The 23,440-nt window shown below is 43.2% G+C and overlaps 2 protein-coding genes across 5 annotated transcripts in view; one reads left to right on the forward strand and one right to left on the reverse strand.

Annotated features, from left to right (window-relative positions):
- The window catches only part of CHP1 (calcineurin like EF-hand protein 1), a 37,780-nt gene extending 23,986 nt beyond the window's left edge, over positions 1-13,794 (reverse strand). The window contains exons 1-2 of the mRNA XM_048485812.1: positions 13,563-13,794; positions 505-577 (exon numbers count right to left, since the gene is read on the reverse strand). Of these exons, the coding sequence (XP_048341769.1) occupies positions 505-577; positions 13,563-13,629 (140 nt within the window). The 5' untranslated portion in view covers positions 13,630-13,794. The remainder of the gene's footprint in view (positions 1-504; positions 578-13,562) is intronic.
- A 262-nt stretch (positions 13,795-14,056) lies between these two features.
- EXD1 (exonuclease 3'-5' domain containing 1) overlaps positions 14,057-23,440 on the forward strand; it is a 33,316-nt gene continuing 23,932 nt past the window's right edge. For 2 of the 4 annotated variants that reach the window (XM_048484195.1, XM_048484196.1), the window contains exons 1-2: positions 14,057-14,274; positions 17,301-17,479. In XM_048484195.1, coding sequence (XP_048340152.1) covers positions 17,347-17,479 — 133 coding nt within the window. In that variant the 5' untranslated portion in view covers positions 14,057-14,274; positions 17,301-17,346. Of the gene's footprint in view, positions 14,275-14,873; positions 14,898-17,300; positions 17,480-21,397; positions 21,467-23,440 lie in introns of those variants that run through there. The other 2 variants (XM_048484193.1, XM_048484194.1) reach the window with 2 other exon arrangements.

Consider the following 23,440-nt stretch of genomic DNA (forward strand, 5'->3'; position numbering starts at 1 on the left):
CCTACCCTCAAGCTTGCTGCTTTCCATTTATCTGAACCCCCTCCCATCTGTTCCCTGCAATAAGGGCAAAAATGGACCATAATTCAGTGGAAGGAGCATTCTTTGTATGCAGAACCTGAAGGTGAGGTTTAATCAACCACCTTTCTCTTGTCTCCAGTTAAAGGACTTCATGCCAGTAACTTTGGAGAGTCAGTGCTGGCCAAAGTAAAAAGTACATAGCTAGAATAATCAATGGGCTAACTGTGTAAAACTTCATATTTGATCATGTGCTTACCTCTCCAAACTGAACTTTCCAAATGTGGTTTAGATGATTGCAGTCTGAGTGATTAATAATTATGAGAGGATTTTTCTAATTGCAAATTGTACAATTCACATTTACAGGGACAGAATTTACAAAATCCCAATCTCTTCTTATTCGCAGGAAGAATTAACCAATCTTACTTTGTAAGCTAAGACACCCAAACTTCACCTTGTAAGAACAATAGCTGTGTGAAGAGTACCTACCTAAGAGTGCCATTCTCTCCTTTGTCCAGGCTGGTAAACCGGCTGTACAGACGAGTAATCTGACTGTGAGAAACTGAGAAAAGAAAATAGGAAAGTATAAGAACATTAACAACTAATTAATTTATGATAATACATGAGTAGAAGCCACTCCATTGCAATTCAGTGGCCAGAACTTAAATTTTATAGTCCTTATAAACTTTAACTGCTAATGGAAGCAACTTCAAACACTATTTTTATAAGCAAAATGCTTGATAATTCACACACTAGAGCTTAATCTTAAAAGAGATACACATCTGTTCAAAAGGACTGTTAGGAAATGTTATTATAGCTCTGTGAACAAGTCCAAAGTTACTAGCGATCCCCGCACGCCCCCCCCCCCCCCAAAAACTTTACTTGAATTTCTGCCCACGCATGCCTATGTCACCCAGGGCTGATTCACACAGTACAGTCTAAGTAGTGGTCTGTCAACCGATGTGCACATAGACTTTCGTGATAAGAACTCTGTTCCCAGGCACATGGTGGAAGGACAAGATTGGTCCCAAATATGGAAGGTATTAGGAAGAATATCTCCAATGGGTCTCCCTCAACCCCATCCAACACAGGGCTCAATAAGTCCATCACTACACTATTTTGGTGGCAAGGAAATGAATGGAAATTGCTGCTAAAGAGCTAATCTGTCTGAGGCATATTTCACTGCAGCCTTCTGCCCCACAATATTGGAGGCACCACCCCTGATACCATGAAAGCACTGGCTGGCTGTTCTTTAGAATGGCCCGAAACCATGTCTCATAATTAAAATAGTATCTACACCCATGGGCAACTAGACATTAGGATCACAAGGATTTCTACCAGTGGGCTGATGGCTAACACCTCCAACTGGTGAGGAAAGGCAGTACCTGGTCAAGTGCCACACAGTGGTGTGAATGACAGCATCGGGTGGAGCACCATTGGCTGGGTGGAAGATCATGCAGCTCTTTCTCCTTCCCTCCTTCCTTTTGAGGGGGAGGAAGATAGGGCTGCTTTTTATTCTCAGTCCAACCTTCCTCTACTGAATGTTTTATCAGAATACATAACTCAGCTCACCACATATGCGAGGTCAAATGAACATGGCAAAACTCAGCAGCATTCACAGCATCTTCACTTGGTAATCCATGAACCTAGACAAATGCCCAACCATGCCAACTAACAATGCTATCACCACGGACTAGTGAAAGAAAAACACTAGAAAAAGATTAGGTAGCATTCCTGTTAGCATTTATGCTCTCTATATGGAACTTTATTGTACTTCTACATGCAAATCTTTATTTTCACTGATTTCTTATTTAGCTTTACTTTCCATATTAACTTACTTATAGACCTGCTATATCAGAGATGGCCTCCAGTCTGCTGTTTTTATTACTGATAAATGGGCCCAGTGGTGGGAGACAGGTAAAAGAAAGCTGCTCCCCTTTCCTTTCAAGTAGCTTGCACAGAATAACTGCAATTGGAAGGAACATGCTGGAGTAGGCCTCCTCCTAAGAAGGCCTGCTATCAAAAAAGGCAGCAACATTCCTGTTCATTTTGTGGAGAAAGATGTAAGCAGCGAATCCTCAATCGTATAACTGCATGGGTGAACAGAGGTTAAAAGGACACAAAATGTAAGAAACATCTATGCAAATTTGTACTTCCATTTCTTACTGGGTATTTTACTCATGTCAAAGAAAAAATATTTCGTGAGGTTTTTTAAGGGCTCCCCAAAGTTTCCTGGTTTTCCATCAGAACAACTGAAAAAATAACCTTGAGAAAACAGGTATTTTCCCCCAGGCTTCACAGCCTGGATGTACCTACATACACTTAATGCTGTACCCCACAAAACCCTAAGCTACAACAGATTTTTCATAAGACCCTTTTGATTTTACTGCAATAGCCTCGCCCACCTAACCCTCCTTTAACAAAAGGTATTCACTCTTCCATTTAAAAAAAGCCAAAAATAAACAGAAATCTGAGGTGGAACATTAAGAGAAAGCACCCTGATGAAGTGGCAGCTGTTCCAGCTGTCCCCCCACATTTCCTTGAACCCCCCCAAACTTCAAATAAAGAATGAAGGATGCCATATTTGATACTGACAATGTCAATGTAGTTCCAAGGCTTTCTTTTTGTGTTTTACACATTTGCCCACCCATTTTCTGATCCCTTCTAACTGAAATTTCATTGAAATTACATCAAAGGCCTAGCCTAGCTTTCATTTTAGCTAAAGTCACTTGGCAGAGAGATTTCTTAATTCTCTGGGGGGGGACACCAATAGTTCTCGTCTCACCAGTTCCTCTAAACTTGACTGGATGCCATTCATTCTTGTCAATTTGCAGGTAATAAGGAAGTTCTGAAAAGGTATTTAGATAACCCAGTTTGAGAGTTATTTACCTATCTTAGTGACTAATTGTTCTACATTTCTACCCTGTATATACTGAAACAAAGAAATGTTTGAATGGCTCAGATTTTAGAGAGATGTAAAATTTCCAGACATTTTGAAGGCATGGGGGAGGAAACCCACATATTCCCCCTAGGGGATTGTGTGTGTTTGTGTGTGTACAGAAAAAATGTTGGGAACATTGAAATATATGCAGTATTTACTGTCCAATCAAACCTAAACTAGTTTTACTGCTTTAACATCATAAAATGTATCATAACTTATTTGGCACATACAATTTCAATATTTGACAGATTTATGGAATTTAAAAGGTATAAATGCCTCAGTTTTGTACAAACAAAATTGCAAATATACCTAACACTTGAGAGAAAACAGCAAGTTAATGCATCCTATGATATTTTAGCACATCTACCTTAATTCTTGCTATCTGGTTAGAGAGAGAACTCTGCTCTCAATGAAACTTTCAGTTTTCCTGGGAGCCTCTGGCGCAGTTTCTGCCTCGCCTCTCCCCCCCCCTCCCCTTCTGCAAGGTAGGACAATATGCTACTTTCTACCCAGTCTCTGGGTAAATGCTTTATTGATTGATTGACTGATACCCTGCCTTTCTCTCCATTGAGGACTCAAAGCAGCTTATACAATTCTCCTCTCCTCTACTTCATCCTTACAACCCTGTGAGGTAGGTTAGGCTGAGATATGCCTGGCCCAAGATTGTCCAGTCAGCTTCCATGGCAGAGTGGGGATTCAAACCTGGGTCTCCCAAATGGTAGTCCAATACAACTGTCACAGTCAGGGATCCCTATTTCCGCCCTGGCTCGTCCATCACGGCCTGAGAGATCCATCCTTTTGCAACAGTCAGGGTCTGATGCTTTCTCTACAGCGACCTAACTGGCTGTCAAGAGGGCCTTCGCAGGCACAACAGCAAGTCAGTCTTTTTCCTGCCTGGCCATCAGGACCCCTAGTCCTTATATCCCCCCCTCTGCTTTCCCCACTCTCTGGCTTCCACCTTTGGGCCAGCTCCCGGCCCTTCCTCCCTAAGGGGTTTTAAACCTCAGTTCCCCACCTGGCTGACCTTTGCTGCAATTCCTTCCCTGTCCCTCCCTTCTCTTGAGTGTCTATAGCTTCCCTCCAGCAACGAGCATAGGGTGCGGAACCCTAGGGCCATTACTCTACAGTCGCTCCAGGTGCTGGCATGCTTCTAAGATGACCAGGTTAGGATGGCTCTACTCCAGATCTGGTTGCTCCCAGTACCGCTCTCCTAGCCATCCTGATGCCTGGGCTTCCAGGCAGGGCCTCTGGGGGAACTGAGTCAGGTGTGCTGGGTCAAGGAGGTAGGAGAAGGATGGCAGCAGGGACTCCAGTGACAGGGACTTCAGACACTAACCGACACACTGCTCTGGCTCTCTAGTGTCACTGTGTTTGAGGGAGTAGTGAAAAGGTCAACCAGTTCAAATCAAAATGACAACAGGAGCCATGCAACTATTGAGAAGCAATGAAAAACATGCATTTTCCCCTCCTGAAGATTAGACATCCTTCTAGGGGCAGAAATGCATTTTAGATTTAAGAGCTGTATATGTCCACAGCATGCCCACCTTAACATTTCACTCAATTGAAAAGAAATACAATATTTCATAGATTTTTAGTGCTCCCCAAAATTTTCAATTTTTCCAACAGAATATTTTTAGAAGGAATTATTTTTTTTCCTGAGTTTTTCTGTTTCCCCCCAGGCTTTTATATCTCAAGGTTGTTGTTTTTACTGTAGTCACATATCTGCTGAATTGAATAAGCTAAATATCTCATGGGCAGATTAGGTGATATATGTTTACTCATATCTGCCATTTTATGCACAAAGTGGGTATTCTTTGTAAAGAAACTGGGAACACAAATGGGGGCAGCTAAACACCTCAATCTTACTTTCTTATGTCCCATAATCTCAGGCCGTTTCCGCATGGCCGTAAGGGCGCCTCCACGCCGGCAGGAATTCCGCCGGTGTGGAGGCAGAGGCCGTTCGCATGCAGGCATGCGGACGGCCTCTGGAGAGGCCGGCAGGCGGCAGGCGGCTCCGCATGGAGCCGCCTCTTCCCCCCTTCCCTTTCCCATGTACCTCTCGTGTCGCCGTCCTGCTGGCCTCCTCAGCCACGCCCACGCTGCCCTCCGACCTGCAGGGGTCGGAGGACAGCGAGGGAGGGACTTAGGAGGCCAGCAGGACGGCGACACGAGAGGTACATGGGAAAGGGAAACAGCGTGTTCAGGCGATTAGCGGTTCGCACCGCGCCGCCGGGAAGACGCTTTCCCCCCAACAACAACCCTTTAAAGGGTTGTTGTTTAGGGCGGCCTGACGCCGCCCTGGGGGAGGGGGAGCGCAGTCAGGTCGGCGCTGCTGCGTTGCAGCAGCGCCGCCTGTGCGAACGGCGGCCTGGGGGCGGCGTTTTTACCGCCCCCAGGCCATCGTTTTTGGCCCGTGCGGAAAGGGCCTCAGACCCTTTTCTTCCTGTTTGACTTATGTCAAACCACACAGTTCTGAAGTCTTGCAAGTTCTTAACCCTTCCTAACAAGAGGTACAATTTCTAACAATTCCCCTCGCCATTACGGACCACTAAGCCATGTGGTCATCTATATTGACCTCTGTAAGGCATTACAAGTTAAACTCTTCTCTTCAGCTGATGCGACCTTTGGATGACAAATTCTGCAGCAAGTTGTGAATGGTAATTCCCACCTGAAGATAGAAGGATGCAGCTACTGGAAGTTCCAAGCTTCCAAGATGCTCTCCTCCTCAGAGGAAGAATGGAATTTTGGATTCATTCTGCTCTGAGGTAAGGTCGTCATCTTGCATACCTGAAGATTGCGGTAGAAGTAAGAATGAAATAGCCTTGAATTGATGCAGAAATCAGATGAAAGATAAGATTCTTGCATTCATAAACTGACACTTTTGGAACTTGTTTTTAAAAGGGGAGGGTTGGTTTACCTCCATCAGCCACTATTCATGTTGGTTCTGCTTGTTCCAGTACCCTTTCACTATAATAATATCCTTCTATCATTCTTCTACCTTTTCTTGTTTCTGTTCTATGTTCACTGTGTTCACTTCCCCCCTGTAAATCACCTCCCCCCCCAACTTCAAAATTCCTAAATATTTTACATCTCTAGCCATGGATAGTTGTCCATAAATGTAAATAGAACATATGAGGGGCAGAAAATAATCCAGACCATAGTGCCTTTGTCCTGCCCATGCTAGTTCATTATCTGTGGCCTTTTCTTGAGGTTTGATTTGAATAAGAGTTTGAATAAGAGTCTCCTGTAAGAAGACTCAAGGCGGCTTACAAGCTCCTTCCCTTCCTCTCCCCACAACAGACACCTTGTGAGGTAGCTGGGGTTGAGAGAGTTGCGAAGAACTGTGACTCACCAAAGATAACCCAGCAGACTTCATGTGCAGGAGCAGGAAAAAAATCCCGTTCATCAGATAAGAATCTGCCACTCATGTGAAGGAGTGGGGACTCAAACCCAGTTCTCCAGATTAGAGTCCACCACTCTTAACCACTACACCACGCTAGCTCTCTTTGATCATACTTATCTACATCAATTTCTCCACAACTATATCACCACTGTAATGTGGCTTTTCCATTACCATAAACAATGTAGAGAATTATGAAAGCAGACCAACTGCTCTGAACTAAGAAGCAATCTGTCCTAGTAACTTCCACAGAAGAAAAAATGGACGTGCCCTGTGCAACATACCTTACAACATTCCTGTGTCTGTAATCAGCAAGTTGTTGCAAGCCAGAAGTCAACAAGCGAATCATTTAAATTAATGCCTCACAGCATCACTGCATTATTCTATCACAGAGGCACAGAGCACAAGCAATAATATCACCAGCCAAATAGCTGTTATTAAAAGTCCCACTTAAACAATTCATCTGTTATACAGGTATCAGAAATACTACTACTATGAACAGTGTTAGTGAACAGCCTGCTCACATAACAGCATACCATGGTTTGCCATTACATCTAAACCAGCTCAGAAAAATGAAACAAAAGAAGTGTAACAGTAGTAGGGACCTGCAATAACCACCTGATTTTAGTAGTGTCAAAGGCTGGTTTTACAGGACCCATCCCAATACTATTAAAAAGAAACCTCATATGTGGTATCAACTACTGCAAGTATCAGGAGCAGATAATGGAATTCTATGTTTTTCACAACTACAACAGCTCGCTCCTGATTAATATCTGAATGAGAAATTGTCTTGAAAAGCCATTAAAATTACCTGAGCTCTCTGAAACGTTGGATAAAACATCCGAAAACATTTCACAGCCGGAATCACTGGGATGCTGTGTGGTTTCCGGGCTGTATGGCCGTGTTCTAGCAGCATTCTCTCCTGACGTTTCGCCTGCATCTGTGGCTGGCATCTTCACAGGATCTGAAGGATCAGATCCTCTGAAGTTGCCAGACACAAATGCAGCCGAAACATCAGGAGAGAATGCTGCTAGAACACGGCCATACAGCCTGGAAACCACACAGCACCCCATCTGAAACAGCCTATGGTAAAAGTTCTAACCGTCTGTTAGACTCCCACTCATTACATAAAACTTTATACTGAAAGGTTTCATACCTCAAATATTCTACTTTTAAATTGTAGAACAAAAAAAAGAAACCCTAGTTATGTCATTCTACAAACTGCAAATGATTGGAAGCTTGCTGGGTGATCTTGGGTCAGTCACACACACTCAGCTTAACCTACCTCATAGAGTTGTTGTGAGGATAAAACGGAGGAGAGGAGAATGATGTACACTACTTTGGGTTCCCATTGGGGAGAAAAGCAGAATATAAATAAATTTATACCACTTGTTTTAATGCAAGGTTGGTTAGTGTTATTTACAGATATAATAGGCATTATCTAAATTGAAAATCCAGTTGTGACAATAAAATCCAAGGACAAAGTAGCCTCTAAAACTATTTTTATTCAGTTGACCAACATTTATTCAGCTTCCTCATTGCATTTAATTTTGTTGTGAAGAGTTGGCTGCAGTTCCTGAACCTGACACTTATTGTCAAGTGCAATGTTAATGTGGGGCAAGCCAGGGCTCATACCTTGAGAGCTTTTTTTTTTTTGGGGGGGGGGAGGTGCCAATCAGCCCAGAGCCTTCAACAAGCCCTGCCCCCCTCACAATCAAACTGCTGTCTCTGCCTCCAAAGTCCATGTAACTTCAGAGGCAGAGCTTCAGAGTAGTGTAAAGCTGGACCCAGCCAGGGAAGAGCCTGCAGTTCAAGTCTGCAGTTTAAAGCTAGACCTTTAATGCCTTGAACTTCACACAGAGTGGGGTGGGGGGTGGGGAAGCACAGCTCAACTCTTGCCCTGGGTACCTATCACCTTTAGAAGATATGCCCCTGCATGCTATGGCACCTGCCTGAAGGAGAGCTTGGGTTGTGGGAAGGGGGTATCCCAGTACTTCACCTCACTTATCTTCAAAGCAAGCAAATAGTTAAATGAAGGGGAAGACATATTTGAGTAAATCTCTTATCCCAGGAATATTTTTAGAACTAGAGAGGATTAAAATGCTTAGCAATGCACAGAACTTTTGTTAGGTTAAAATCTAGCAATATAAAATATTTTTTTAAATAATAAGACAGAACCTTTCATTCACAGCATTGTCTGTAGTGGGTCCCTGATTATTCTGATGGTCTGTCCGGTTGTCAATATTAAGATTATACCAGCAAGGATGAGTCTTTAAGTAGAAAACCATGATTTAAACCTTGCTTAAAGGCTAACAAAAATATTACTCCAGTATAAATTTCCATTGACTGAAGGTCCACTTCTTCAGGTGCAGCCTAGCAGCTCCTCAAAGGCAGACCATTTATAATGCATGTATTCAGAGAACCACTACTACTTTACACTTAGGAAAGCACTCCAAGACAATACAACCACAACTTTCCAACTAGCATTAATTTTATCTTAAAATGCCAGTTCTCTTTTTATTTAAAAAAACAAATTTATTTTTAACATATATGGCTGCAAATATAAACCATCTAGGTTGCATCTGGCAAAATATCAAAAGCTAGGTGAGACTACACAAGGCTTGCAGTGACTGTGTGCAGCTTCAATGCTCTTTCGGTCCCTCTTTGCAGTCAGCAAAAACAGACTAGTGCAACATATATTAGTCTAAATTGTATACTTTATCTACAGAGTATGGCTTTTTATTCTATCAAATGTAATTAAACCTGAAAGGTCATCCACATAAACAAACAGAAAAGGAAAATCTTGGACAACATGTAGTCCCTTTCTCCCCTGAGCAGGAGGACATCTTGATTTTTGGGTGATTCCCACTGCATTCCTTGAGAGGCAGGATCTAATCTTCAGCTTCCTGTTCCTTCTCAGTTTTTTCTCCTGCCTCAGAGAAAGAAGCAGTAGCCCGTTGCCTGTCTGCTATATTCTGTTTTTACCCCTTTATTTTCAATTCCTTTCTTCTTCCAGTTCCTTTCTTTTCTCTCTCGCTGTTCCTGGGCATGGGCATAGTTCTATCTTGGCCCCTCCACCAAGGAGCACTCTAGTGAGAAATCTTCCTCATGTCCCATTGTGGGCTAAATTATAAGTTCCTCTCAGAAGATGAGCCGGGTCCAACCATGGTCCCTGAGGAGCACTGGGCTGTAGGAGAGGCAAGCATAGCCATTTTTAGAGCCACCGGACCACATGCCGCCTGTGAGGAGAAGGCTTCTTCCCACTCTTCTAAAACTCCCGCCCAAAAGATGCAGCTTGACAAAATGGCATCCGCCAATATCAGCATTCCCACCTCTGAATGCTTCTCCCCAGCATCAGCTGTAGGCACCTCAGCTGCTCAGGTACAATGGGGTTCCCAACCTCCAGGAAATACCCAAAGCCCTTCTATTTCTATCACAGAGGCTAACCTTATGACTATGTTTGATGCCCTTAGGGCTTCCATGCGGGAAAATACCCATTCCCTTCTGGAAGAAAGGGGTCTCCTGGGTGAGTGCCAGACCAACCAGCCAGAAAAGGGGGGAGGGACTCCCTGGCCTACTAAGGCTGCCAAGAAAAGACACCACATAAGCCCTAACCTTGGCAATTCATCATCCTCTTCCGACAGAAGTTGATTCCTCGGAGAAGGGGGGTTTCCTTTCCCAAGATGAGGTGGAAAAGGAAATGCAGGTGACTGACAAATAGCTCAGGTTCTTCAAACAAGAAGATTCTGAGTATCTGCTGAGCAAGTCCCTCATAGCCCTGAAAATCAAAAGCATTCCAGGGGAATCAGAGCCCTCAGCAGCTTGACCCCAGGTCCACCCACATTGGAAATGCAGAATTTTTCCCTCAGGTCTCCCACCAGAAAGGCTTTCCTAAGTACCTCGAAACTCAGATGACGGCAAAGTGTGCCAAACCCATGCCTAACAGACAGGTCCTGGGGTTCCTAAAAAAAGATGTATTCTGCACCCTTGTATACCAACCACCTCATGCAGCTCCTGCTCATAGATACCCCCATAGTGCCCTACAATTCACAGGATGGATTGTGAGGGCTCTATTAAGGATAGTTTAGACTACAGGATGGATCAGCTATTCAGACAGGCTCACGAGGCCATGGCAACAATAGATACCCCCCCCCAAAAAAGTACTTCTATTAGAATTTTCTTCGGAGTTCAGCTTCTAGTTAGGTGCTGCATTTCCTGTTGGATCAGGCTTTCCCAAGGAGGGAGTGTTCCTTCTTTCTGATAAAATTTGCTTTTTTACTGTTATTATAATTATTGCTCTTCGGCGTACTGAGAAGGGGCGACTCCTACAGGTACAAGGAGCTGAAGATCAGATCCTGCCTCTCTAGAAAAGCACTAGGAATCACCCAGAAATCAAGATGTCCTCCTTAGCTCAGAGGAGAAGGACTCTTCATGATAAGTGTCAAATGGTCATTTTGTGGCACACATCCTAACACCATTCTCAGTAGTTTGTCTTACAGCATGAACTTCCAGAAAGCTTGGTGTAGTAGTTAAGAGCGGCAGACTCTAATCTGGAGAACTGGGTTTGACTCCCTACTCCTCCACATGAAGCCTGCTGGGTGACCTTGGGCCAGTCACAGCTCTCTCAGAACACCCTTAGTCCCACTTACCTCACAAGGTGCTCTGTTGTTAGGGAGAAGGGGAGATGATTATAAACCACTTCGAGAGGAAAGTGGGATATAAAAACCAACTCTTCCAGTTTCCTGCATCGCCTCTCCTTGCTAGGCTACTACCAGTCTATCCTTACTGATATACTATCCCCATGGCAACTATAGCAGTTGCTTAGAAAAGGTAATACCAGGAAATCATTGAGTGTATTTTTAGTTTCTTTTGATGCCCTACAGCAATTTTGAAAAGGTGAGTCAGATCATGTGAGAGACCAGCAGTCCTGAGAACCTTACCCACACCCACATCAACAGGCTGCAACACTGCATTGTCCTGTATTAACTTTTGAATTTCAAGATTACCTGTTCTGTCAAGCAAACAAATACACACAAGGAACCGTATGACTTTTTGTTTACTATGGCACAGTCTATTGCACTATATTTTGCACTGTGACAATATTGTGAAGTTCTAGATTTTATAGTTTTATTCTATAATGAATATTCATGAAACTTTGTTGTGAGCTAACAGGGATATGTATAAGGAACATGGCCTATATATGCACTAAATTAAGAAATAATGTTTTTGAATTGCTTTCCAAAGCAGCTCACAAATCAAAATCCAATACAAGAAACTGAAATGAACACAGAATGTTTTGGAATAGGGAAGGGGAATTAAATAATCTAGATACAAACACAATGAAGGGTTACCTGGTCCACTAATGGCAGCTGGAAGGAAAGGGGTGGTGGTGTTTAGCTGGAAATAATAAATGTGTTCCTGCCTGTAACCTCTTTTCCCGCTAGCCTTGTTGATGGCAGTTGATAACTGAGAAGAGTGGGCTTTCTTCTGGGTCTAAGATTGATGGAAGAGTTCCTGGCCCTGGCTTTGAGGAAACTGTGCCCTCCAGAGTTCAGCCCTTGCCATATACTTCAAGTCAGGGTAACTGCTGCATTTCTCCAGTACAGAACAAAGCACTGCAAATGTGATAATCTAATACTATGTTAAATCTGTTCTATGGTATGGCAGCATTGCCCTTGATTAGAGATCAGCATTAAGATCTCAGTTCAACCAAGAATTTACCATGTAGCCCTGGGCATGTCACTATCTGAGCTGTAAAATGGAAATTACAATGACCTCACAGGATTACTATGAAGGTGACCTGATAAAGACAATGACACATTTCACATTAGAAGTACTATAAATAAACACCTATGCATTAATGTTGCATTCAGACACATTAAGGTTTATGCAATAAGGAACCACACACTGACTACTGTTTTAAGAACTATCCTTTTGAATGTTCAAAGCATACTGAGGCAGCAGTGCAACATGTCCTATTAAATTCACATTTTCAATATTTTTCCAAAAAAATGATGTTTTTTTACTCAGATGGCAACGTTCATAATACAAGGCTTAATTTAAGCCAGAACGTGCTCTGAATGTTTACCTCAAGAATTAATGTAGAACTAGCAATTATGAGAACACACGTGAATACAAGTTCAATTCCTTCTTTACTTTACCACCATCAAACATCACACATCCAGAAATAAACGTAACTGTATTCACAGTCCCCTAAATACTTTAGGCAGTAAAATTTTTATGCTGTTTAAATTATCTAAAATTGACTAAAACAAGAACATTAAAGTATTATTAAAATTGCTAGAACTGTCTTAAACCTCTTCCTCCCCCTCATCAATTCTGGTCAAAACTTCAAAAGATATCGAAATACTGACAATTAATTACATAGAAGAAGATACACAGCAAGCACAATGGATAAATATCTTTTTGGCGATTGAGTACCAGCACTTTTCAGATGGGAGGATTAATTGCTCACCACATTAAAAAAAAATAAGATCACATTTTAACTCTAAAAATCCTAGTCAGACAATTCTACCACAAGTGCATTCACTCGATTATATCGATATTTTATCAGGCCAATTATTGGCAGTTACTCTGAACCGACAGGTCGACAGCACGTTGAAGAATTTGTTAATTAGACACCTGAAGAAGAAAAGGTGCTCTTGACTTTAACCGGAAAGAGACGCGGCTTATCTGGGCTGTGTTTGGGAACAGGACCTTTAATATCATGGGGCACAGAGGCTGATCAGATAGAGCAGAGCAAAAGTGTTCCTGTACCTTTGAGATCCACGTCAGGAGAATATCTGCAGGTAAGCTTCCCTCTGGACACAGACGAAGAAACCTCTCTAAATAGTCAGCGCAATGCACGACCTTTTCCATCTACTACATCTACACAGAAATCTACAGGATGCCGAGGGCAGCCAACGCAGTACTCTGACAACCAACCCCGCATTTTGTTACACAAAAGGGAAAGAAGACGAGGCGAACGAAATGTTTTGAAGGGCCAAAGGCAGACAGGCTAGGGTAGAGGATTCCGGCCGGGTTTTTGACACTGACGGACTGACGCCAAGAAGCTGCGGCTTCTCTCCCATGCCCGCATCTGGTAAAGACACAACCAGACTCCTCCGCCCCAACACGATTTATACGGTCGACTCGTCCGGGCCTTTAAGAAGCGGGACCGGCGCGGCGCCCCCCGCTGATACTCACAGCCCGTCTCCTTCTTGATCTCCTCAATCTCCTCGTCCCGAAGCAACGTGGACGCCCGGGAACCCATCACGGATGCCCCAGCACGGACCACCGGGCAAAAGAAGGCGCCAGGCTAGAGAGGCTCGGCCTAGAGCCAGTGAGCCGCCGCCAGCGCGCAGACCGGCCAATGGGCGACGCTGTACCAACTGCCGAGATTGCAACTGACGGAGCGCGCGACGCCCCCTCCTATCTCCTCCCGCCTCCCCTCCCCCAGCTTCAGAGCACAATTCTGGCCCAGCCTATCAAAAGCGCGCAGGCGCAGAACGATGTTCCAAACCCGACTTCTGCATTTCTCACAGTTGGCCGGGTTGGTTCTGACGTCACTGCAGGCGGATCTTAAATGTATGCTAAAAACTACAAATCCCAGGAGCCGATAAACAAGAGTATTCTTTCCCAATAGTAGTTGAGCGGTGTAGGGCTTCTTCTTCCCGCTCTTTTCTGTTAGTGTGATTGGGAGCTTGTGACGCTTAAAATTCCTGTTCTCACGTGTGGAGCCTCAGGTCCTCGTCGGGCTCTCTGCGATGGTGTGGTGCAAAATAAGGCCCGGAAGTCGCCGAGAGTGGAAAAGTAACGAGGCACCTGAGTGTTTGAAAAGGCTTCACAGGCTGCTCGCTGAAAGACGGTTCTAGGCGGGAGGGCGCGCCCTTCCTGACGTTCTCTTTATTTTTCAGTGGTAAAAAACGAATTGGTTGTTGGTTCTGATGTAGTACACACCCGTTAGGATTTCACTGCAGACTTCAAAAGCATTTACAAATCTTGAGAGATCTTGAGAGTGGAGCTAACTTTTAACATGTTTATGCTTGTGCTGTTTCTGTGTAGATCGTTGGAGCTAAATACTACTAAAATGTCATATCTCTTTTTTATTGACTTCTGAATTCTCTCCAAAGCTGGTGATGGATCCAAAACTCTTGAATATGAGTCTGTATCACACTTTTCTATTTGTATTTCCTTTACTTTTCTGCTTCTTTGACTTGGAACCAGACTGCATGTATTGCTAGATACTTTATTACTAATAGGAAGATGGGCTCCCTTTCCCTTGTTATTATGAACCTATAACACTTGCAGGTTCTTGTTCTGGAAACTGTGGAAGGAGAACTTCTGGGACCAAAAGATAGCTACTATATGTACAACTTCCTGCATTAGTTTTTCTTAAATTCACTTTTTAAATGATGGGTAGTTTTCATCTGCATGTGTATCTCTAGGAGGGCTCTTTTTGTGCCTGTGGGCATATTTGGAACTCTGACACCGCATGGTGGAGGCAGCCACAAAATTGTCAGAAGATAACTATTGCGGAAGGTGAAGCAGCTAACTTCAAATCACACAATGAAGATTGTTGTGTGATGGCAGTTGATGCCAATTCAGTATTTTAAAAGTCTGCACTGGCCACTTTCTAATAACTTTTGATGGACACCGGGAAAGGCACCCATGTACACCCTGATCTCTGGTGTAGGATTCCTTGCTAAGGCCAGGATCAAACTGATTCTACTGGGTAGACATGGGAGGCCTTCTAATCTTAGCATTAGTTCTATACTTTGGATTGTCTGTGAGTTGAATTTGAACAGAAATGTGTGTAATCCAGGTTTTATAGTTTATCTAAAGTAGGGTTTAAACAAGTGTAAAGTTACATATGTCTTTGCATATGCTGCTAGTTTACCTTATCTTGGTCCTGCAATCCTTGAGATTCATTTCTGTCAAATAAGAAACATTTATGAAAGCCAGCAAAGGCTTACAGCTCTGCTTAAACTTAAAGGATCAAGTTATTTGTAACCCTAGGCCAGACCTGGGCATTATACGGCCCACGGGCCACATCCGGCCCGCCGGATGACCCTGACTGACCCCCTTGCCGTGCTGGGGAGCGAGGCGCCTTTGAAAGCCCCTCAGAAGCCGGTTGCCTTGGCTGCCAGCTTCTTGGGGGCTTTCAAAAGCGCCTTGCCCCCCTGCCTTGCTGGGGAGCGAGGCGCCTTTGAAAGCCCCACAGAAGCCGGTTGCCTTGGCTGCCGGCTTCTGCGGGGCTTTCAAAAGTGCCTCGCCCCCTGCCTTTTGGCCAGGCCCTCCACAATATTTTCTGTTTCTTATGCGGCCCCATGGAAAAAATAATTGCCCACCCCTGCCCTAGGCTGTTCCCATTACTATGAATTTCTGGTGTAAGGATTGCAAAGATTTGACAGACCCTTTAATTATATACACAAATTAGCTGCAGTGGGACCAATGTGCTAACTCCTAGTAGGATTAATTTGATGTAGCAGCTTTCAACTCTTGTGTTGAGTGGAAGGTGTTGTTCATTGGTACTGTGTATAGGATAAATTTTGCATTTCAGTCCTTCCATTTCAAAGGTAAATTCCAGTTTTGTTTGGCAAAATGTTTTAAAGGCATTTTCCTTAAAGATGTCTTGTAAGTGGCTTCTGCATATATGAAGGAAAAAATTAACATTTTACTGTCTGCAATCAGTATCTGTGATTTAAAATTTATTGTGAGGGAATGTTCATATAAATAATGTTTGGCCACTGTCCTATGAAGTTGGTGTCCGGGGGTGTAGCTGTGTAAAACAGCTCCCAGGGCTCACCCTGGGCACCGCCCACCCTCGCAACTACCCCCACCCCAAAATCCCCATGGAGTTTGGTGCAGGGATGCAGTTGAACCTGGGCCAGCCCGGCTTGCTCCTCCCCCGAACTTCACATGGAGTTTTGGAGTGGCACAACCTGGGCCCATTTGATGCTGGCCTCAGCTTGCCCAGGTACAACTTTGAGCCTACAGTTTAAAGCTCAGCCCAAGCCTCACTGAGGCAGAGCCAACAATATAAAGCTGAAACTGATCGGCCTGTATCCCCGCAAGCCATGGAACCAGTCTGAATTGGGCCCCACATAATTATGGTTCTATCAACATTAATCTTATAACACGGAACTTCAAAAATAGTTAAAAATGACGCTTAAATGGCCATTTGATTTCTGAATCTCTGTTTAAAATTATTATATTGTCTGTACATAGCATTAACCTATGCTGAGAAATTCTTATATTCAAACCAGATATTTTACTTTGTGATTGAAAAAGTCACTGCTAGGCCTTTGTTTTTAAAGGTGGTGGCTGTACTTTTTTTTCTCCAAATTAAGTATATAGAATCTAAAGCTGAACATAGACAATATTATTATTCATTTTATCAGTAACTGTCTTTTCTACCAAAATATGACAGTAGAATTGTATATTAATCCACCATTTCCTGGGCTTTCTTTGTTATTTTGGTGCTAGTGCCTTGGGAACAGAGGCATTAGGACCAGAGGTGTACCAGGGGTAAATGGCGCCCGGAGACAAATTGTCTCCACGATGCCCCCCAGGCTCTGCCCCTGCCCTGCTTGAGGGGGCTTGGAAGCAGCAGGAAGTCCTGCTGTCTCGTCATTTTTGTGTGCCTCTGACGGAGTCGAAGCACACGAAAATGACGTGACAGCAGGACTTCCTGGTCACGTGGGGGGCCGATTTTGCGCCCCCCATGTGACCAGAAGAGTGGCGCCCGGGGACAAGGGGTACCCCTTGTCCCTAGGCAGATACGCCACTGATTAGGACCCAAGTAGAGCATTCTAGAACAAAGGCTCAGGAAATGGTGGGTTAATATACAATTCTACTGTCATCTTTTGGTGGAAAACATTATAGTTGTTTCTTAATTTGAATATTTCTGGAACCATTTTAACAGAAGCCTTCTCTGTTTAGTTTCTCGTTTAGGCTGGAAGCCAGATTCCATGGACAAACTGCGATAATGGATCCCAGCAGTGATTACCGCTTTCTCAATGATGTTCTAGGGAAAACAGTGAAAATCACACTGAAATGTGGCATATTCCAGGGGGTGCTGCAACATGTGGATTCCAACCGAAGTATCTTTATAAACAGAGGTTCTGCTTTTGTTTAGAATCATTTTAACATCTATATAGTATTATCTAAAAATTAGTGAGGTTCTTTGTCTTTTACATCAGAGAGAGGACAGGATCTATAACTTATTTTCAGAGCCCACTCTATTCTCTAAGAACTAGAAGTATATTTTGATGCAGAAGGGATCAGGTGATTCCCCTAATAAACTTTCACAGCCTTTCACAATGCATTGTTCCTGTCTCATCCCCAAGGACTGTTAAACAGATGTGTGCTGGGAGTTCCCTGCTGAAACTTAGATTCTCAGGCAAAGGGTGTCAGCAGGGTACAATATGGTTTTGTTCCACAACAGAACAAATAGTAACTCCCCTTGGGCCATTTCAAGTTAGGGAAATGATGTGGGGGGAAAGCTTAAAACCAGTATCCCTGCAAGCCATAGTTCCAGTCTGAATTGGGCGTTACATACCTAAGTTTCAACTGGGAACTTTTAGTGCATACTTGTTTTGCAGAATTCTGAGCTGTCCTGGAAAGTGCATCATGTAGAGCTATACGGTCATCATGGACTTACGTGAGAATGCCAGCTGTGAGTTTCCTGAAAAAAAAAGGTTCTGAAATGCTTCAAAAGGACTACTCAGATTGAGCCCATAGCACCAGGAGAGAGGAGAGGCTTCTGCTTCCCCCTACGTTATTTTCTTGAACCAAAATGGCCTTGGAGGAATTATTTGAGCATGTTTTTAAACCACCCAAATTCAAGGTAGCTCTAGAATTAAGAAAGAAGGTTAATTGGCATTTCTTGAAATACCAGTTGGTGACAGACTAGACAGGAGAACAGTGTTCCTTTCTTCTTTCTGTAGTTCTGTCTGTTGTCATTACCCACATTTAAGAGTATGGGATTCTAGGTGAATTGAAGAGAAGTTGAATGCTCCTCTATTTCTTAAGATATTCAGGTGAAATAAGTAGGGACCTTAGTCTGGGAGATGGGATAATCATAGAGTTGGAAGAGGCCACAAGGGCCATCAAGTCCAACCCACTGCCATGCAGGAACACACAATCAAAGCACTCCTGACATATGTTCATCCAGCCTCTGTTTAAAAACCTCCAAAGGAGGCGACTCCACCACTCTCTGAGGCAGTGAATACCACTTTCAAAACAGTCCTGACAGTCAGGAAGTTCTTCCTAATGTTTAGGTGGAATCAGTTTTCCTGCACCTTGAATCCATTACTCCGTGTCCTACCGGTAGTATCTGAGGCAGCCGAAAACAAGCTTGCTCCTTTGACATGGCATCCCTTCAGATATTGAAGCATAGCTATCATGTCCCCCCTTAACCTTCACTTCTCCAGACTAAACATCCCCAGTTCCCTGGAACAACATAATGATTGGAAATGGCTAGACAAGTGGCAATATTTAGTCTGCTGTAGCAATGACAACACAGAAATTTGTCACAGAACTCTCTGGCTATGATCCTAAGCCTTTTTTCTTCTTGAACCCCTCTTCTGCAGACCACATTATTGGTGTTGTGTGAGTGAAAGTGCCTAATGGTAGGGGAATAGGCTTCACAAAGGAAATGGTGCTGCACAAGCAGAAACAAGGTTTGGGAGCCAAGACTCGGAAATATTTGTTGCTATACATTCTTACAGATAGTCTAGTGAATGTAGTTTTCCAGTGCTCAAAATGTAGCTATGCTGAAAAATGTTACATATTTACATAGGAAAAATTCCATTACTCCAAATAATTCTCCCATACAGTTGTTACCAGTGGAATACTGTTATTAATATCATTCTGTCACAGCCTTTTGCACACACAGAGTCTATTTGTGGAATCTCAAGGCCAAGATAATAGTTTCTTATCTAATGCTGAATGTACTTTATAATAATGAAAGTTAATTCTTTATTGAAAATTCCTCAGCAGCTGTCGATAAGCCAGCAATTCTTGAGTTATTCCTACTGACCTTTTGTACTGGAAGCACATTGTGGTGTGATTGGATGAGATTTATCTTTTTAAGATGAAATATAGATCTAATTTTTACTCAAATCATTTTGTCCAAGAGAGAATTTCAGCAGTACTGGCATATGTAGTAAGCTAAAAAATCTCCATATTTTATTCAGCTGTAAAGGGGGCTGGCTGCTCTTATGCACTGCCAGATTGCTCCATAGCTGACATCTACTGACAAGCTCCAAAGAAATAACTTGAAACATTGATATAGAGCCACCCTATTCAGTCATGCATGTAGAAGGTTCCTGCTGTACTTTGCATACCTGTTAACAGCTTAACATTCTGTTGCTTTTTATGCAGGTTTAGTAATGCTAAAAAGACCAAGTACTAAGAGCACACTTTAATTCCTAATGCAGCAGCTTGTTTCTTGACATTATGAAGCTGGGGTTCTTGGATTTGTGCAAATTCATATGAATGACAGCTTTGGAATTACGTATACAGACATATACTTTAGTTTTTGATTGAAGCCCTTGAGGCTGTGAACATACACATGGGGACGTTAATCCTCACTGATTTCAGTAAGCAGGTAAATAAAGTCAAGCCTGCATAATAAGTGATTTCAGAACTGAAGTCTAGCAGAACTTGTACTCTTTGTGTAAGTGTTTCTGGATCAGTCCACTACTACTTATATTTATTTAATATTCAAGCTATGTAATATGTGAGCACTTATAAAGCATATGTAGTGCTTAAAGGGTTTAACAGCCCTAATCGTGGATATCAATCAATGTGATTTACTCCCAGGTAAGTATATTCAAAGAGATAAAAGCTTGCTGTAAAGTGAGGCTAGGGTACGATTGGATATCTGGGGAGTAAAACAGCATCTGATATCAAATAGTCCATGGAAAAAGTCCATGGAAGGCTTTGAATGGAGACATTCGTATTGTCTAATCTGATGGTATCCTAAACACGGACTGATCAGGAGAATTTAGGCTTATCAACCTGTAGATGAGCCTGGAGATTTTTCCAAAATTACAGTTGATCTCCAGATTACAGAGATTAGTTCTCCTGAAGGAAATGGTAGCTTCATACTATGTGGTATCATATCTATGCTTAGCTTCCTCCCCTTCTTAGACTCCACTCCAAATGTCCAGAAATTTCCAAAGTTGGAATTGGCAACCTTGGGAGAGCTTACCAAATGTCTAGAGGACTGATAATCCAAACAGAAACCTTGGGTAATGATTGAGTCATACAGAGTTTAATGAATGGTGAGAATAAATATTTATAGTCATGATCCCCCTACTTCCAGCACACTCTGTTTTCTGTCCTTTCTCTTTGGAAAGTTAGAAGGTTCATGCCCCCAAAACTCTGCAGAATAATTCTGTGTTGCAGATTAGCTGAAATCTGTACAAGAGGCTTTTCCATAAGCGTAGGGCAGCCACCAAGAAGGCGCTGGGTGTACCCTTAACAACAAAAATCTAAATAGAATTGTAACTTCATCCACCAGGTGCTGGACCATTTTGTTTTAGAATGCTTCACTTGGGTCTTAGTGTAGAACAACAGCAGCAGAAGGCCATTGCTTTCACATCTTGCATGTGAGCTCCCAAAGGCACCTGGTGGGCCACTGCGAGTAGCAGAGTGCTGGACTAGATGGACTCCGGTCTGATCCAGCAGGCTTGTTCATATGTTCTAATCCCTAGAAAAAAGAGGCAGAGACAACAGACCATGCTGAGAGGAACAAAGCAAAATGTTAAGGAATTTGTGTGTGTGTGTGTGAATAGATATACTGCACATGTTCAGTATAGTAAAATATGACATCCATCAGTATGAATAAATCAGTATGAATAAATTGTGTAAACAAGCATAATATGCAAATTAAGAAAATGATCAAAAGTTTCAGGCAAGCTGTTTTGCAAAATAGCTTCCATTTGCATTTTTTTACTTCTAATTGTTGGAATAAAATATTTTAATTTGTTTGTAGTTTAGTTAGTGATTCATATTGCTCTTATTTGCAGTTAAGAATTTGGAAAATGATAGATGTGTTCCAGGAGTGAAGATGTTTTTTGGTCATGAAATTGTGAATGGTGAGAATATATTTTGATAATACTTAGCAGGGTATAATGCCTTAGGTAGGACATAGGAGCTCCCAGAATTACAACTAAATTCCAGACAACAGATGTTCTGCCTGCCAGGCTTATGGTTTCAGGTTTTTAGAAAGATCTGTCATGCCCATCCACAGCTCCAGTCACTGAATTTAACTGGCTGACTTTGCTGTTAGTATATGGCTGATGAAAAATAGACAAGCTACACAAAACGATCAAGGGAACACTATTTCCTCATTTCTTCCCAGTATGGTTTAGTGGTTAAGAGCAGGTGAAAAACTGGGCTTGTTTCCTTGCTCTTTCATAGAAATCCTGCTCGGTGGCCTTGAGCTAGTCATCGTCCTCTCAGAACCCTTTCAGTCCCACCTACCTCCCAAGGTGTCTGTTGAGGGGAGAAGAAGGAAAGGAGTTTGTAAGCCTCTTTGAGACTTATTATGGTTGAGAAAAGCAGGGCATAAATCAAAACACCTCTTTCTCTTCTCTGTTTGCTTTCATTGTTCTTCCCAATTCTGTCCTCCTCCACTTAACCTCACTTCTAGATCAGCATCTAGGGGGACATACCGAGAGACAATCCTGTAGGTACGCTGGCCCCAGACCTATAAGGGCTTTGAAAATTAGAACAAAATCATGAACATGATCCACTAATCCACCCGGAGTCAGTGCAGCTGGCTGAGCCCACCATGGGAACACCATGAGTATCCACACTGCTGCATTCTGCACCAGTTGGAGCCTCTGGAGTAGGCCCAAGAAAGCCCTGTGTAGAGTGAGTTGCAGTAATTCAGCCTAAAGATGACTCTGACAAGGTCGGTTTGGGACAGATGAGGTGCCAATTGTCTTGCCTGGCAGAGATGGTAAAAAGCCAGCCAAGTTACTTGTGAAACCTAAGCCTCCATTGTCAGGGAGGCATCAAGGAACACCCCCAGACTCTTGGCAGTCAGTGCAAGACTCCGCTCTCTGCCATCCAGAGCTGACAATTGTTCCCCCCCGCCCCTCCCTCAGCCCAGGTACAGTTTCAGCTGGCTCCCTTTCAGCCATTCCACCATCATGTCTCCCAGAAAACTAACCAATACATTTGGGGAGCTCTCCAGATGACCATCCATCTTGTAGATCAGCTTCCTTTGTCAACAGATCCAAAGTGGTTTTACAAGAGATTGTGTAGTCTTTGTACTAGTACTTCAGAATGCTTGTATCTGGTATGCTAATTCTCAAACAGCTTATGCTGGGTCTAAAATCCCATTTCCCTTGCAATTGCACATAGTTTAAATTTCTTGCAATTTAACATTGTGCATTTTCATTGTTCTCTGACTCTGGGTAGTGCTGTTTGGATGTTTTTGGTTGCCAGCTCCCTCCATCAGGAGTTTGGGGGTGACTCTGGATCCCTCCATTTCTTTGGAGTCCTAGGTCACTAATACTGCCAGGGTGGTGTTTTTCCATCTTTGTCAAGCCTGGCAGCTGACCCCTTACCTATCCCACACTGACCTGGATACAGTGATTCATGCAATGGTCACCTCCAGATTGGATTCCTGTAACTAGGCAAGGCTGCCCTTGAAGTTGCTTCAGAAATTACAAGTGGTCCAGAATGCAGCGGTATAAGTCCTTACAAGGAATCCATAGAGAGCACATATATAAAGTGCTCCACCATAGAGTACTCCACCAGCTGCACCGGCTCCAGATTGAGCATCACATAAGTTAAAGGTTTTGGTACTTACCTTCAAAGCTGTGAATGGTCTGGACTGCCTCTCCTGATAAATCCCCCACCTGAGAGCATTACTCTCTTTTTAGCCCTGGCCACAGCCTGGTGGAACTCTCTGTCTGGAGCGACCTGTACATTGTGGGACTTGGCTTTACAGGGCCTGTAAAACAGACGTTTTGCCAGGCATATGGTGGAGGACAGTGACAGTATTACAGATTAGGTGCCCCTTTCCCCTCTCCGTCCTTGTGTTCTGTACCTTTCTT

This window comes from Sphaerodactylus townsendi, linkage group LG02 (assembly GCF_021028975.2).
Source record: "Sphaerodactylus townsendi isolate TG3544 linkage group LG02, MPM_Stown_v2.3, whole genome shotgun sequence".
In the NCBI taxonomy this organism is placed as follows: domain Eukaryota; kingdom Metazoa; phylum Chordata; class Lepidosauria; order Squamata; family Sphaerodactylidae; genus Sphaerodactylus; species Sphaerodactylus townsendi.